Here is a 17,288-nt window from a genome sequence, read left to right as displayed (position 1 = left end):
GTCAACATTTTTAAGATTGAACATCACTTATGGACTCTGTAATAGTTGGAAATGAATATATCATAACTCCATCCATCATTCTTGCTTAATGAAAATATATAGATTGTATATGTTCAGGCTCATACAAGACTACAAGAGGAATGAAAATAATGGTATTGGTGTATGAATATAAGAAGAATAAATAGAATGAAGAAGAAGTCACCTCGCTTGTGCATCATCGGAACAAAAAACAGACACAAATTGATCAATTAAATTCATCACACCTGCGTCGAATTTGCCCCCTCCTTCCTGTCTTAATACCATACAAGCTAAGCTTCTGCATTGCAGATCTAAATGCCTTAAAGAATGCATTCTGATCTCGAGCATAGAGTTCTGCAAACGGCCTCGTTCTCGAATCCGAAACCATAAGCCGATCCGACTTCAAAATCCCCAAACCCTTAGGCAAGTTCTGGTAATACATATTATCAAACTTATTCGGAGTCATCACATCGTTGAACACCGACAATGTAGGATTCTTGTGGTAATCGTTACAGGCATTTCGCAATCCAGCTGCGAATCTCGGATTATAACTCGGATCGGACTGCGCATTCCTACTGTAATTATAAATATCCGAGCTGAACTCTTTGCAATGCGAGAATCCAATGGTATGAGCTCCGGTTAACGCAACCATTTCCTGTACAGAAAACCCTCGGGATTTAAACAGATTTATAGTTTCTGTAACAGACATTTGGGGCGTGGGTAGATTCCTTCCCACGCGCGAAGCGAGTGAAATTAGGCCGTCACGACGGCCTAATTTCACATCATAGTAAGGACCACCCATCATAGTGACCAAATTCCTGGTAGCGACAGCGAGAATGTCGGAGCAGGAGACGACGCCGGGACAGGAGAGTTCCAGCGCGGTTTTAGCGCGGATGACGACGTCGAAGCCGTCGCCGGGGAGGGAGAGATTGATGTCGGCGTCACGCTCCGCTTTGGAGAAATGTGTTGAGGAGATTAAGACGGAGGCGTCGCAGCCTTCGATGAAGCAGTCGTGGAAGAAGAGGCGCAGGGTGGCGGCGGCGGTGGTGGGGGAGTTGATTTGCTTGTTTGTGGTCGTTTGTTCCATGATCTGCGAGAAACTCGGGCATGTGTGCTGGTAGTACGAGGTGCTTAGCAGCTGGGTTAGTGAGAGAGAAGGGAGATTAAAGATGGTGATTAGTGAGAGTATTAGCAAGAGTGGTGGTGCCATAAGAGATGTGTGTGGTGCTTTCTGTTTTTGGTTGGAGAAAGAGAGGAAAGGGAAAGTAGAGAGATAAGAGTGTGAGTGTGAGTGTGAGGTGTTTTATTAGTAGCTGTGGAGTTGGAGAGTGGGGGTGACGCGCCGCCGCGGGAGTGGTTGGGTGAGTGGGGAATAAAGCTGAGCGAGAATGGGCTGGAGACAGGAAGTCTGCACTGAGCTGATGGTAATAATATTAGGACCAAAATACTTGCATTACTAGCTGTATTGCCACTGTCAGTGCCGAAATTAGTGCCAATATGGATAGGGAAAGCAACGATTATTTCGACTTTAAATTATTATTATCTACAAAACAAATCTATACTATACTATAATAAGTCAAGATGGGTATAATTTGTAGTTCCACTTTTTGTTTACGTTTTTTCGTCTCGTCTCGTTTTTTTGTCCTCCTCTTTGATCTATACTACTGCTTAAAAACCGTGACCTGCTGGGACTCTCTCTCCCGACACCTATTAGGACTCTCTCTTCCAACAGAGATTAACGGAGGGTTTTAGAAGAAGAGAGGTAGATGAGAGGTCGAAATTTTCAGGGAAGGATGAAGTGGATTTGTTTAATTTAGTTAATTTTAAGAGATTATAAGATTTAGAGGATTTGAGAAGAGAGGAGTTAGATGATTTGTAGGATGTGTTGGTTCGAGATCCGCTTACTTCGGTTGATTTTAAGAAATTAGAGGCTTTGGGAGGTTCTAAGAGTGTTGATTTCGATGATTCGGAGGATTTGTTAGTGTCACGGTCTTCGTCTTGGGATGAGAAGGATAGTGAGGATTTGGGGGAAAAGATTGCAGAGTTTAAGAGTGAGGTGAGGAGGAAGAAGCGGAGTGCTAGAGGTGGATCAAGGGAGAAGAAGAGAAAATTTGAGAGTTTTAATCTTCATAATGATAAACCATGGATGTGTCAATTAGTTGCTGTTGCTTGCCTTTCTTTAGCTGCAAAAGTTGAGGAGACTAAGTGCCTCTTCTTGATGACCTACAAGTATGTGCACATTTTCTTTGTGTGTGTTATTAGTGTGTGTGGAATGAGTGTTTGTGGAAATGTCATTGTGTACATTGTTTATTTTTGGGTATTTTGAATGTGTGTGTGTGATATGGCAATTGTGATGGTTATATATAGGTAGATGAATCCAGGTTCTTGTTTGATTCAAGGAATATTCAGAGAATGGAGCTCCTGGTGCTCTCTTCGCTCGAATGGAAGATGAATCCAGTGACACCATTTTCATTCTTTGATCACATCATAACGAGGCTTGAATTGGAGAGCTGCCCACACTGGGAGTTTCTAAGGTGTGACTGCCTTTTCCATTCGATTGTCACTGGTAAGTGCTTAAACCATCTACTTTGTTTACCAGTTTTTGCAATTGAAAGTATATCGAGTTTGACATAGCAATGTTGTAGTGTGGAATAGTAAGTTGAGCTACTCGGTTTTATTGATCATTTCGACAATGTACATACTTACAGATTCTAGGATCCTCTGTTACCTTCCATCTGTGGTAGCTACTGCCATAATGTGTCTTGTTATCAAAGAAGTTGATGTTAATAATGCACTGGAATATCGAAACCAGCTTCTGGGCATCCTCAAAATCAGCAAGGTTGTGTTTTGCTACATGAGAATATACACAACATACTTTAAACTTTGGATCGGATGGATTGAATTTTAAATACCCTTCTCAAACAGGTTGTTAAATTGTTTGTTTGAAATGTGATTCATTACAGGAAAGAGTGAATGAATGCTGTAACCTGATCACGGAACTACTTGGCGATTGTGGTTACAAGAAATACGTAAACCATAAAAGGAAGTACTGTCATGTGCCTACCGGTCCAAATGTTGATTTTGCGAAATTGGAGGAGTTGGAGGCTTCCAAAGGTGTATCTTCGGATGATAAGTCACGTGAGAGTTTTGATAGTTTAGAGGAAAGGAGTAATGTGGAAAGAGAAGTGAGGAAAGTGACTAAGAGAATTTTGGATTTTGATGATGAAATTGGGGGAGATGCGGAGAAGAGAGATGGAAAGGAGGAGAAGATGAAGGTTAGGAAGGCGGAGAAGAAGCGGACTAGTGAAGGAGAAGGTAGTGAGAAGAAAGAGAAGAAGAAGAAGAGAGTTAACGGTACTTCCGAGGAAATGAAGTTAAAGGAAAAGGCTTCAAACAAGCAGAAGGAAGAGAAGGTATAATTTGATGTTGATTTGTTTAGTTATAAGTTAAACTGACTGATCTGGTTTAGTTTGTTGATTATTACTGTTTTAATTGTAGGAAAGGAAAGCTCATCTAGAGCAACTCCATACTGAATCTGAAAGACTCCTGCGAGGTTCATACTTAGTCTGTGTACTAGATAATATTGTGTGTGTTTCGGTAGGTTGCATAACATGTACTGATAATTCGAGTTTGAAAAGAGGCTAATGTAGTTTTGAATTCCTGATCTCTGTTCATGACTCATGAGGGTATAGGTAAGGAGCGGTAAGTCAGTAACATTGTCATACTTATTTCATTAGGCTATCAGCTAAAGCTTGATATTTTATATTTGGTAAATAATTAACTGATGTCTTGTTATCAGAGTATTGTGATTTTGGGTACATGTCTTAAACTCTTGCGAAGTCTATACATAATTCTGTATGATTACTGTTATTTAGCATTTTAGATATTTATGTTCACTGGGACGGATAAATGAGCCTTGTCACTAATATAAGTGTATCTTTGATTGGTTATGACAGAAACCAATGGCGCTGGATTTAAACCTGTTCCTGTTGTGCAGAAAATGTATGTAATGTTTCGACGGAGCCTATTACCATTTACCAGCATAAAAGATTAAATACATCGACTATAACGTTATTTTTTTGCTAAAGAACTATAACTTTAGGCTATACCATCATTTTGTATATTGCAGGTATATGCTAATATGGATGAAGAAAGTAATGTGGTGGTGACTGATAATGAAAACAAAGTGCACGTTAAGGAGACTGTAGAACCAGTGGATCTTGATTAAATGAGCAAAATGGTTTAACAGTGGTTCATACACCTGTAAGGGGAAAGGAGTTGTTGGAAGTTTTGAAAGATATCGAAGATCATTTCCTCAGGCATTTGAATCTGGCAAGGAGGTATCTAAGATGCTTGAGGCTAATAGTGTCCACCTGCAATCTAATATCGAGGAAATTAAAGGTGCCGTTTTTATTTCCACTTTCTCTATCGGTATATTTTGTATTTATATCTTACCCAACCAGTTTTTTAAGTTATTTCTGCAAAAATTGTGAACATGTTCAGCAAAACAATTAGGATATACTCTTACTGACACATTATGATTCACAGATCTGAGAATTTGCAAGTTATGACCCTCTCTCACATTTTATATCATATTTACCTTCGTATGACATGTTATTTTTAGTAGTGATGTGGTTGTATGGATGGTGTCCAATTATGCCCACAGCATGTTTAAGCTTTTGTTTGAGCATTTAATATTTAATCCACCTTGGTATAGTGGGCCTCATGTTTTCATATTTTTTTCCTGATAGCAAGAGTTTCTTCAGTCAATTTGGGTTGATCTCAGAAAGTTTTTGCTTTTTGCTATTTTCACTTTGTATATAGCTTCTCACCCTTCCCTTCCTAGCTCAGCAGTGTGTCCTCTGTAAATATAATTTGGACTTAGTTTGTCAATACAGCTCTGGCTTTGACAGGTTATAAGCTACTTTGACATCAGTAATGATGATTTTGCGAGTCTTTTGCGAAAAATGACAACACCAAAGATGACTTGACTTGAAACTTCCAACTAATGAGGTAAAGCCTTGCTGATTAGTGTTCTGTTAGCATGGGAGAAGAGCAGATCATGGCCATCAACGACCTTACTTGAACATGATCTGTTCTAAAGGATCGTACCTCTCCATCCTTGATTTCTAAGGAGGCGGGTCACTGAGTCTGGTGGATGAAATGGTACTGCTTGACCAGAGCCTGATTAACAGCTCTTCCTGGTCTGTGTGAAGTGCTGTAAAGGATCGTTCTCAGCCTGGTTTCCTGGCTGGGGTGGTCATGCAATTGTTTGACAGACCCATAATCTTTGCTCTTTGTCGTTAATTCCCGTCACCTATTACTGTTCAATCTCCGTAGCAAATAACAATGAGTCGCTCAGGCCAGCCCCCATATCTAAAGAAGTACATGGACAAGAAGCTTCAAATTAAGATGAATGCTAATCGCAATGTGGTTTGCACCCTTCCGCTTTTGATCAGTTCGTGGACCTGGTGATTGACAACACCCGGGGAGGTGAATGGTGATGAGAGAAATGATAATGGCATGGTGGTTATTAGAGAAAATAGCGTGGTCACTGTTGAAGCACTTGAGCCGGTAAGCAGAGGATAGTAGCTTCAAAATTGAATTTGTATGTAGTAATTTGTATGTATGATATCAATAATATCTAAATTCCAATCATGATTAATAGTTTGATTTCATCATTATCTTTTATAAATTTCAAGACTTGGTGTTCTGGATTTTGATAATGATATATAAATTTTATAAAAATAAAATTTTAAAATTTAGTGTTTACTTTCATTTTCCTGAAAATATATTATATTTTAATTTAATCAAAGTTCATTCCTTAATTAAAATTTATCCTTTTTTAATTTTAAAAAGTATATTTAATATTTTTGAAAATATTGATGCATTATATTATTTTAATTAAAGTCTATTTGTTAAAAATAAATTCTTGGGAATTACAAGGCAAATCGATTACGATATCAAAGAATCATTTACTATGTAATCACATAATTAACATATCCAGAAACTCTCAATCAATGACTTGCAAGTTCTACCTACATCAATTATTGACAAAGAGCTCCGAAGACATCACCCTAGCCAATTATTGACAAAGGGCTCCGAAAGAAATCACATCTAGCATATTCCAATATTATTATATATAGTAATTTTAAGAAAAATATTGACATATGGATAGTAAAAACATTTTAATAACTAACATTTTTAAATGAATAGATGTTTTTACCAATAACTAACAATTTCACCTCAATATTTTAATATAACACAATTTTTTCAAATACAATATTTCCTTTGCTATGCAATGAAATATGAATAATATGAGGTAATATTAATCAAAAACCACATTATCATATATTAATATTAAATAAATATTCACATATCGAAAAACAAATTGATTGTTAATACTAATATTTTATAATATAGAAAAATATTGCACAAGACAAACTTTCAAAAGTGAATATAACCAATCGACTAATATAATATAATAACATTTTATTTAATTAATAAAAAATACTAAAAAATATATAAAACTTATAAATAAACATTCACATATGGAATCAACTAATATAATTTAATACTATTTTATTTAATTAATAAAAAAACACAAATAAAATGATATTAAGCTTATAAATAATCACATTAAAATTATATGGTCGCCCGTGCTTCGCACGGGTTATAGGCTAGTTATACGAATACAACAAGTGTTGTTTGGTGGTTTGGTTATATAAACAGAAAAATATTGTGAATTTTTAAAGTGTTCGAATAATTTAGAAAATAATTTATCATTTTATCTTGTTTCAAAATATAATTTGAAAAATTATTTTTAAAGCATAAACAACCAGAAAATACTATTTTCAAAATGCAAAAATGATAAACAATGTCAAAAATTGCTTTAATGTTTTCATGATAATATAATTAGACTAATTTTACTTTGTTCATCTATACTTTGAAGAAAACAAATTACAAAAAAATATTTGGAGTAAATATAAAAACAATGTACCTAGATATTTGCGTGCCTTTTAATTTTATTTTTGCAGAAAATCATATTCTTCTCATCGTATTTTAACCAGGAATGATCGCCTCATCCAATTGTAGAGTAAAATAAAGTGAGAAAGTTATTATATATAAACTTGAATGTTAACTAAGTTTAGATATTGCGGTAAAAAAGAAGAGGAAAGGATTTATAATTATAATTTTTTATTTTATTCATAAATATATTTATAATTCAAATTTTTCTCCTGATTTATTTTTTTATTTTTATTTTTTTGCCATAATTTATTTTTTTATTTTGTAGAGTCTAATTGGTTACAAAGATTATGAAATCTAGGAAGTGGATTTCAAAGGATTTCATGAATATGATCCTAGAATGGGATGTGCATACGCCTAAGATGAAGTCCAATAATGATGCTAAATCAAATTTTAAATTCAAAATAAAAAATATGGGATAAAATTGCACTCCAACACTAAATCACTAGCACAAGCCTGCACTTCCCTATTTTTAGAATATGTTAAGTATGCTAGAAAGATTTGTTAGTTATGCCTCTCGCGTCGCGAGCATGAGACGAGCTATTCACGATTCTATTTCAGAACAATTCATCTCGTCTATGATTTATCTCGCCTCAGTCACGTCCATCTCGTTTGACCATCACACATCATCACATGTTTGTGCCGTTATTGTCAAAACTGGCCCACACATCAAAAATCTTCTTCTTTTCCGAGTCCTCATATATTCAGTTCATTCGTTCATCATGCAAGTGAAAGGAAATATATGTATGATGGGCCGCAATAAGCCGATACAACCAATTTCATAACAATGAAGACACGGGCCTTCAAGTCCAGTGAGATAGACAGGGCGGGGCACTTGGGTTGTCGCAAACAGGTCCATCCAAATAGAAAGAACACAAAACTAGTAACAATCTGATTTGCTATAACATCTGTAAAGGCGTCGCCTACTTTGTTTATTTCTGCCACTATAAAGCTTCTTTATTAAAGTTTTTATCTTAACGTATGTGTCAATATTAGCAGCTCAACCCCGCAACCCATAAAGATTATACATACTCATGTACGTGTGGTGTGACAATAAAACCACTGTAAAGTGCTTAAAAGTTAAAACTATATGCACTTATTTGATCAGCTTAGCAATAATACATTAAAACTAAGACACTGTTAACACGTAAAACATAATTATTGAACTAGCACACATGAAGCAGATTTGCTTGTTTCCCCGCACCAGATGTCCGAGTGCTAATTGAATCTGCATGATAAACTCGATAAACCTATTAGAGGAGGTCCCTTTTATGGATCTTATACTTATATTTTAACAAAACCATACCAGTGTACAAAACTCTTGCATCAACGAGATTGGTGTCATAAGATGCAAGGAGACTTGTTTTGATTACTGTAAACAATATTTAAGCAGAATGAGCAAGGACAAAAAAGAGAGCGGAGTTGCTTTTGGTTTGTGGGATTTATGGTCACACAAAGACTTTGCTCACCAGGACACAATGACAGAGGCAAAAGTAGATGCCAAAAAGATCTTATTCCCATGGTATAGTATATTAGACTTTTCTATTACTTCTTTTCTATCAACGAATCTATTGTGTGTGAACAATCGTGGCTCTTTCCTGTTAGATGTGCCCGGCTGGTCGTAATGTGTATACTTTTAACTCTCTCATCAATCAGACTTGAACAATACTATTTCATAGGCCACCGAATGGCAATACCAGTGCCTTCTAGTACATACTCGCAATGCTGCCTCCCATCAGAGATGCTCTAATAATCAGAGAGACCATTGTCTCGAGTAATTAGGAGAAAACCTGATCATAATTAGTATAAATTCACATGACACCCAAGACACATCCTCAGCTAAAATGAAGATTTGGCAAGAAGGTCAATTTTACCCTGAGCTAATTGAACTATTATAGTGAATCTTCACTAGAACACTAAGTCTATTTGACACCAAGGGACCTAGGGACGCATAAAGCTGAGTTCATCATGGATACCTCCGGTGCTTTGGCTGCTACAATTGCCCACTGTCATAGCAATATCGCCCCACAATCCTCACTAGAGTTAATTACACCGTACAATATCCCCAACAGTGTCATATTTGATAGCTTAATCATTTAATAGCAAAAATAATGACAGTGTAGAAACTTTTGCAGCGATGATTCGATGAACTTGAAGGAGTTAATGAGAAAGAACATACAAGAGTTGGCGAGACGTCTGCTGATGAGAGCATCCGCGTTCTTCAGTCCATTTGCGACTTGTTCCATCATCATCTTATAATCCCTGCAATCGCTAGAAACCTTGCTAGGTCATCATCTGACATTCTTCACTTCAGTTGTAGAAGTCCCAGACCAGGCTAGATGCATCAAGCATTGTTACCGGAGAGATGAGAATTTTTTTCCTCCTATTAAAGCAGGAAATTAGCACAGAAACCACATTACAGAAGGGGAAATGCAAAATTCATATAGTAACAATATATTGCATAACAATCTTGGGACTTGTTTGAGCCATTCCTGTACTAGTAGTATACATAAAGCCAAGTGATAGTCAGTACTGCACATTTGAACTTAGATTCCAAGTCGTTAAACACAGCAACATTCACAAGCAAACTGAAGAACTACATGAAACAATTCAACTGCAATGGAACCGCGACAAATGCAATAAACAAAGTCTGAACAAACCAGTCCAATATCCACTCAAAAAAAGGAACAAACGATCATTTCACAGAAGCCAGTAGACCAGAAAGTTTATTTACACTATTCGTTTGAGCAACATTTCATGAATCAGTTGCTTGAAAAACAAAGAGGAGAACACAACTTCTATAAGATTAGCCGTAAACGCCTTTACAACAAGTACTTACAACTCACTCAAACCAGCCAGCTAACAGAAAATCTTCAATATCTCAAAACTCAAGTAGAGAAATAGACTCTGGACATACATTGTCACATAAACAAGAGTCACAGCTGCGTGTGATTCACCTCTTCGGAGTTGAGCAACTCCTCCCAATCCACCGTCTCTTCTTCCCCCTCTTCCTCATATTTCACCCTCATAAACACCAATATCCGCCTCGCCTTTGCCTTAGCCCGCTCAGTCCCCCGTTGTTCCACATTTTGCAACACCTCCTCCAGCCCAGCCTCTTTCGCCAACCCCTTAAACCTCAACCCCCCAAAACTCAACCCATACAACGCCGCAACACAACTCTCTCTCGTCAATTCCGAATCAAACTCATCCTTCTTCAACATGTCCACAAAACACCCCACAGCACCTCCATTCAGCATCGCAGCACGGCCTTCCACACTAGTCGCCAAATTACCCAGCACCAATAGTACCCGGCCCAACATACGCCCCGAACCCACCATATCCAACAAGACCCCCACAGCTCCCAACTTCACAAGCTTCACTCTATTGCTCTGCACAAGTGTCAAATGATACAGCGCCAAAGTGGAGTCACTCCGAGCCCGACTCGAATCCGACCTCAGCGTGTAAACAAGCGGCTGCAAAGCACCCAACACCCCAATAGCCGTCTTGTTCTGATCATCCAGCGATAAACTAAACAATGCACCCGCCGCGTGCTCTTGCGCCTCTGAGGATCCGCCTCTCAGAACATCGATCAACGGGGGTACTATACCAGCACGCACTATTTTCACCTTATTACTCTTCTCCAACGACAAGTTCACCAATGCTGCCACGCAATTGACCTGCACAGAAGCGTATTTTGAGGCCATGAGTGACCGCATACTCGAAAGGAGTTGCGGCGTACAGAGCTCACCGCGAGCGCTCTCCCCTGTTCTCGTGATATTTCGTAGTGTCACTACGCCTTCTTCTTGTTCATATACTAAAGCGCTCTTGAGTTTAGCTATGATTCCATTATCATCCTGTTCTGAGGGAGTTGATAATTCGGCGTCTGAGCATGAAGAGGAGGAGTAGCAAGAGGGCCGAGTGGTGGTGGTTAGCGGCAGAGGCGTGGCGGGAGTGACTGATTCGATTGAGCTGCTAGAAGAGAGACGACTAGGCCACCGTGAGAGCTCGGAAGCAACTGGAGTCGCTGAGGTTTTGCGTTTCATTTCTCGCACGAGCTTGATAACAACCTGAGAGTCGAGAGGCTTGGAGCGAATCGAAGAGGAAAAGATGTGGTTCAAGATGGTGGACTTGAGAGCGAGATTGGGAATGAGCGTGGAGAAATCAGGTGAGGAGCCGTCAGGGAGAGATGGAGTGAAGGAGAGAGATAGACATGCTTCGACGGAGTTGCGGTCGAAAGTGTGGCCCGACGAGACGATGACAGGATCGAACATTAGAGTCCCTGTGATCGGACACAAGAATTCTTTGGGAGGAAGATCATGTTGTTCTTGTTGTTTTTCTTGTTGTTGAGGCTGATGATGCTTCTTGGTGTGGGTAGGAGACCAGTGAAATGCGAATCTCCACCTTTGTTTCCCGGCATTACCCATGTCGGAGCACACACTAGAAAAACCGTTAAACTATTTTGCCGGCTGCTTTACTACTATCTTGTCATTATGAAAGTGAGGAGGAGGTGCAAGAACTCAAGGATGTGTGTTCTTCAAGGCTTTAAGTTAGGGTTAATTATTGATGGCTGGCTTGTGGCTCGATGACAAAAGCTTTGATGGCTTCGTCTAAAAATTCCCAAACTCCCTGCTTTACTACTCTAATTATCATTTCAACCCCATGAAAAGGTCGAAGAGGTTTAGTGGGATTTAGCTTTTTTGACTTTCTTGTCTTTATAACACACCTAAAGCTGTGAGGTTGTGTACAGCCAAACGAAAAATCTCGCAATTCACTGGGCCTCTCCATTGTATCCAACCGAGATCGTAAAATTTGTATTTGGGCTGAATCGAAAATTTGGAACTTGGGCTCATTTGTTAAATTTGGATGGTTTTTTCTGGATGACTTAAATTTCTAATGATGAGTTAATCTGAATGGTGTCGTTTGTTATTTTTTTTTCTAACATATCTGGATGACTACGAATTACTGTTAAATATATTATTTTATTAAATAACCAGTAATATTATGTATTTTATATCTTTTTATATAATTTTAAAACAAACTAATATATAATTGTTGAAATTTTAAATTAATTTATAACTCTTAATTTGATATTATAAAATTAAATTTTATTATATTCTTGATGGGAAATAGAACTTGAATCATATAATGAATTTTTTTTCATATATTTCAAATATTTAATTTTAAAATACTAATGTTAATTTTTTTTTCATAATTGGCTCATTAACATATATTTAAAAGTGAAATTCCTAAATGTTAAAATTTTCAATATTTCAAATTTATAAAATAATTAAATATAAATATATAAAATAATTAAAAAATTTGATATTATTAAGAGATCATTTGTCAAATCTGAATAATATAATAAAAGATAGATTAATCAATTTTTTTTAATTTCTTAAAAGTTAATTTCTTAAAAGGATGATGCATTAGACATGCTTCTGAATGACACCCGCTACATTTTTCAGGGTGAGTCGTCCAAGGATTTTTGGTATCGTCCAGCTACAAGAAACAATTGCCAAACAATCTTAACGAAAGAGAATGTATGGTTCAGTTGTTTTGGTTTCATTCACCTATTAACAAATGACCCCTTATTTAAAAGATTATGTTCTGGTTATGGTCCAACCGAACAAAACTAATTATTAAACTCATTTATTTTATTTTATTTTATTTCAAGTTAATTTGATTTAATTAAACAAATTAATGTTGAAGGAACTGAAATCTTCAACGAGGTCGATATAGGGGTATAGACGGAGTGAAAAATACTTTATATGTTTATTAGTGATGATATTTGGTTAAATTTAGAGCTACAAAGATAAAAGAGAAACGCATATTCAAAATATGAGATTGAGCAGGTAGAATGGGCAACGAGAACAAATATTTTTGATATTTTTAAACTGAACCTCTTTCATAATGAGTTAGACTCAATGGAGACCAAAAATTTTATTATTATAGAGTAATTAATTAATATTATTAAAACATAATTAGATAATTTGGAGCATATGAATTTTTTAATAATCGAATTTAATGTATTACAATATTTAGTAAGAGATTTTTCATATATCTTTATTACATATTAGAGATTATCTATAATATTAATAAAATTTTAATAGAGAATCTAATAACAAATTTTGGAAAATAATAAATCTATAATTTATTATTTATTACATCAGATATGATTGGGAGATTCCTTAAGATGTTCATGGGAGATTCTTTAAGTTGTTCGTGAAGAGATTGTTAAAATAATATTTAAAATAATCTTTACTATAATCTTTATTATAGTGAGTTCTTAAACTTCCTTATTAAAGATTCTTTAAGGCATTCTCAATAGTGTTCTTTAATGTGAACTATTAATATAAAATTTATAAAGAGATAAAAATTCTTCATAATGAAATACATAAAATATAAAAAATCACTATTCTTAGAATTTGTTTTATTTAGTAACAACCATTCCATTGATGAAGAATCATTTTTCCACTGTATATTCATGCAACAAATAATAATTTAATATTTTTTCTCCACTGTTCTTCTTATTAATAAATCAAATCGATGTTGGATTTTGAATCGATTAGTGATATAGTTTAAATTAATTAGATAATGTTTTATAGAATTTTTGAATTCTGTTTCAAAAAAATATTTTGATGATATAAAGATAGTAGAACTCTAAGAGAATCACTAATGTAATATATAGTAATATATTAATTGTAGAATTTTTAATTTATGTTAATAGTGCACCCAATCTTCATACAATCTATTTAATAATGGTAAGAAATAATGTAAAATATGTAACATTGACCATGTATCATTAATGGTAATATTTCTAAGATCTCAACATATATGGAAACAATCTGAATAGTATATTATATAGCATTGTAACGGTGAATTTAATGGCAACAAAGATTCAATCTTTTTAATTATGGAAATACAATTAACAAAATCGTATGACTGATATGTATATAACGATAATTACAGTATGTTAGTTAGATCAGTAATATCATCAGATTGGAATCAATTAAAGGGAGTAAATTATATTCATTATCTCCGTAATAAAGGAAAGTTATGTAATAATTCTGCACTCGATACACTTAAGGATACGTATAAAATATTTAATAGTGCAAAACATTCCATGTACTACCCTTATACATAAATTGATTGTATTTATACAGTATGGAGTATATCACATCTGATCACAAGATCAAAACTAATCCAACGGCTGGATATCACGTCTCTCATGTCTCTCGCTAAGGCTCCGTCTCTTTTGAACCTCCCCCTATATATATATATATATATATATATATATATAAGCAAACCCGAACCTGAGCTTATGTTATTCATAAGACTCGAACTCAGGACCTCTACGATAGAGATACATCACTAAAACCACTTGAACTGCACAAACAATTAATTTGTTATTCAAAAGCATTAAGCACACACTTTAAAACTTTTGTATTTATATTCATTTCAATATCTTATTTATTTGAGATAAGTTATTATTTCAGTTAAGTCTCATATATTGTTTACATGATAGATTAATTTCTATAATTTAATTATTTACGTTCAATATCTTATTTATTTGAGATAAGTTTTTATTTCAATTAAGTCTCATATATTGTTTACATGATAGATTAATATCTATAAATTAATTATTTGCGTAAATAAATTTAGAATTGAAAAAGAATATGGCGCGATACGGTGAAAACTAATATCTGATTAAACGGGACTAGAACAAGAATAGTTTTTCATAATTCAAAATATCGAATATATGACTTGATCTTTAACAATTGAACATGATATGTCACATTGATCACTCCTGATAAATACGAATATCAAAATATTTAAAAATGTGTGTTTGCACAAAGCTAAAAAAGTAACTGCACGACTAATTGAACTAAATATTTCATGGTTTTATGAACTTCATGATGCCTAACTCATATCTACTCTCTTTTTGCTATTTGAAATTCCATAAAATCATTTGTTTGGGATCTGGTTTATAACGATTACATGAAAAATCATTAAAATCTTAATCGACATGCTCAAAAAATTAATTATAAAAAATTAAAATTTTAATTTTCTAATATTTTTAAATTAACAATAAAAATATAATACGCCGAAGTACTATATAATTGATATGAAAAATAAAAAGATAAGACACATCAAAGGTGTCAGAAATTTTTGGGGTGCAATTATACGGTTAGTAGTTCAATTGATACTTTTATAATAAAATAAAGTATGTGTATTTTTACATACAACATATGTTTCAATTTCTATTTATACAAAATGTGTGCAGCATATGCTAAAAAGAATGTGTTGATGATCTGCTCCATCATGTATCACTTTAACAATTATGCAAACGTACGCTCAAAAAAGAAGAAATAAATGTAAGGCAACGCGGACCACACATCTTCATTTAATCGTCATTTAGGATATCGTAATTCACATATCAAGAACAAGTTTTCATCAAAATCATGGTATATTGGTTGAAATAATTTAATAATTTTTACAATAAATTACAAATACTTTTAATGAGGTATAATGTATTACAATCTAAAATTTCAGTATTAGTTTCGAATATAATTTTGAACATAGATAATATGATAATGGTCTCTATATCCCAACGAATTTGAATATAGAAATATCAGTTCAAATGTAGTTTTTGATCCATAATTTTTTTTTAAAAAAATATACTCCCTTCGTCCCATTTTAAGTGACCTTATTTGCCTTTCACGGAGATTAAGAAAAATGTAGTAAAAAAAGAGTAAATTTAGTTGGAAAGTGAGTAAAGTGGTGGAATATATCAAAATTTAATAATAGATTTGAGATAGTGGAGGTAAGTAGTGAGTGTAATAGTGTTTATTTAATAAAAAAAGAGTATAAAATGGAGAAGTAGTGGGTGTAATAGTGAAAAGTAGTATTTAAAAATAATAAGTATAATAAGTTCATTATTTCAGAGATGTCCAAAAAGAAATAAGGGTCATATAAAATGGGACGGAGGGAATAGTACTTATTATTACTATTAATGCTATTAGGTTGCAAATATTACATATTTCATATTTACATATTTTGTCAAAAAATAAAACGTAATAGTTACGCTCGAAACAATATGACACACGGATATTATTTAAAACACAATACAAACTCAAGGCCCGTACGAGAACAATATGATGACACATGAAATCATGAATATTATTTAAAATACAGCAAAAACTAGAGGCGGTGCCTCGCACGGGCTTTTATGCTAGTTAGATACACATATTTCATCAGTAGAAATAGTGTAAAGTTATTTTATTAGGGATGATATGTTAGGAGTTGTCCACATCGATTGTGGGAGGGGAAGAAAGTTAAAATATAAGCTGCCTGAACAACTCCACTAATACAATATTGTACTATGTCGGAGCAACTCTGATGATCGGTATCTTTATAGTATTAATTTTCAAAAAAAGTCAAATAATTGGTATCTCAGATAAATTTTTATTCTGGGACCACACAGAACATTTTATTCCTTGTTAAAATGACAAACAAAATTCACAGTTTTGGTATGGACTCATTTATCATATTATTTGACATTTCGTTTACATCTCAAAATTCCAATGACTTAATTACCAAAAAAACTATATAACTATCGTGTTTTTTTCAATTTAACCATAATAGTATATTTGTTGCAAGATAATGCAAGTAACTTTAAAAAAATTTATTTTAAAAACCCAATCTCACTAGTTCATAACCATGGTTAAGTTAAAATTAGGATGTATGCCACGCATATTATCAAGTTATTAATTAAATTGTTTGGTACATGGGTTTTATTAATACTTTTACTATTTCATTAAGGGTCAAAATCCTAATTCACAATCTACACAGCATACTAAAACTTATGTTCAAAGGCGACGATGTTAGGGTGATTTTTTGAAACCATCGTCTATAAGATACCGTATATCGATTATTTTTCATGCGATTTATATTAATTTATATCAAATTGATAATTTTATTTAAGGAAAAAAAATAGATTTTTCCGCCATCAAACTTATTGTGATTTAGAAACTTAGCACTAAACTATGATTTTTTTTGTCACTGATGTTAGGTTCAGATTTTTTTGGTAACTTATGTTAGATCTGGATTTGATTATTAACACTATATTATTCTTTTTAGCATTATTAAAATATTGTGTTAGTTTGCAATATTTTGGTGATCTGAAAACGAGAGTTTGACACGCATTTTAATACTTCTAAGAAATTTAGTTTCATAAATTATTT

At 34.1% G+C, this 17,288-nt stretch overlaps 2 protein-coding genes, 1 non-coding gene and 2 pseudogenes across 3 annotated transcripts; 3 read left to right on the top strand and 2 right to left on the bottom strand.

Moving 5' to 3' along the window:
• Window positions 1–42: 42 nt before the first annotated feature.
• On the bottom strand, window positions 43–1,494 carry LOC108219003 (peroxidase 63). The gene has a single exon (XM_017392228.2). The coding sequence runs from the start codon at window positions 1,226–1,228 to the stop codon at window positions 245–247; it is 984 nt and encodes a 327-aa protein (XP_017247717.1). The 5' UTR covers window positions 1,229–1,494; the 3' UTR covers window positions 43–244.
• Window positions 1,407–5,696, top strand: LOC108217390 (putative cyclin-D2-3; annotated as a pseudogene).
• On the top strand, window positions 5,091–5,300 carry LOC135152501 (small nucleolar RNA U3). Its single transcript, XR_010291676.1, has one exon. It is a non-coding gene; the product is annotated as a small nucleolar RNA U3 (small nucleolar RNA).
• On the top strand, window positions 5,368–5,696 carry LOC135152087 (probable small nuclear ribonucleoprotein G; annotated as a pseudogene).
• A 1,770-nt stretch (window positions 5,697–7,466) lies between these two features.
• LOC108219530 (U-box domain-containing protein 40) lies at window positions 7,467–11,732 on the bottom strand. The gene is made up of 2 exons (XM_017393023.2): window positions 9,962–11,732; window positions 7,467–9,427 (listed from the first exon to the last, which is right to left on the bottom strand). The coding sequence occupies exon 1, from the start codon at window positions 11,466–11,468 to the stop codon at window positions 9,981–9,983; it is 1,488 nt and encodes a 495-aa protein (XP_017248512.1). The 5' UTR covers window positions 11,469–11,732; the 3' UTR covers window positions 7,467–9,427; window positions 9,962–9,980.
• Between the last annotated feature and the right edge of the window lie 5,556 nt (window positions 11,733–17,288).

Source organism: Daucus carota, chromosome 4 (assembly GCF_001625215.2).
Source record: "Daucus carota subsp. sativus chromosome 4, DH1 v3.0, whole genome shotgun sequence".
NCBI lineage: Eukaryota > Viridiplantae > Streptophyta > Magnoliopsida > Apiales > Apiaceae > Daucus > Daucus carota.
Note: the sequence above shows the minus strand (reverse complement) of the source record. Positions and strands in the feature narration are given on the sequence as shown.

Coding starts and splice junctions, on each gene's coding strand:
- LOC108219003 (XM_017392228.2), bottom strand. CDS start 1,228: ATGGCACCACCACTCTTGCTAATACTCTCACTAATCACCATCTTTAAT.
- LOC108219530 (XM_017393023.2), bottom strand. CDS start 11,468: ATGGGTAATGCCGGGAAACAAAGGTGGAGATTCGCATTTCACTGGTCT.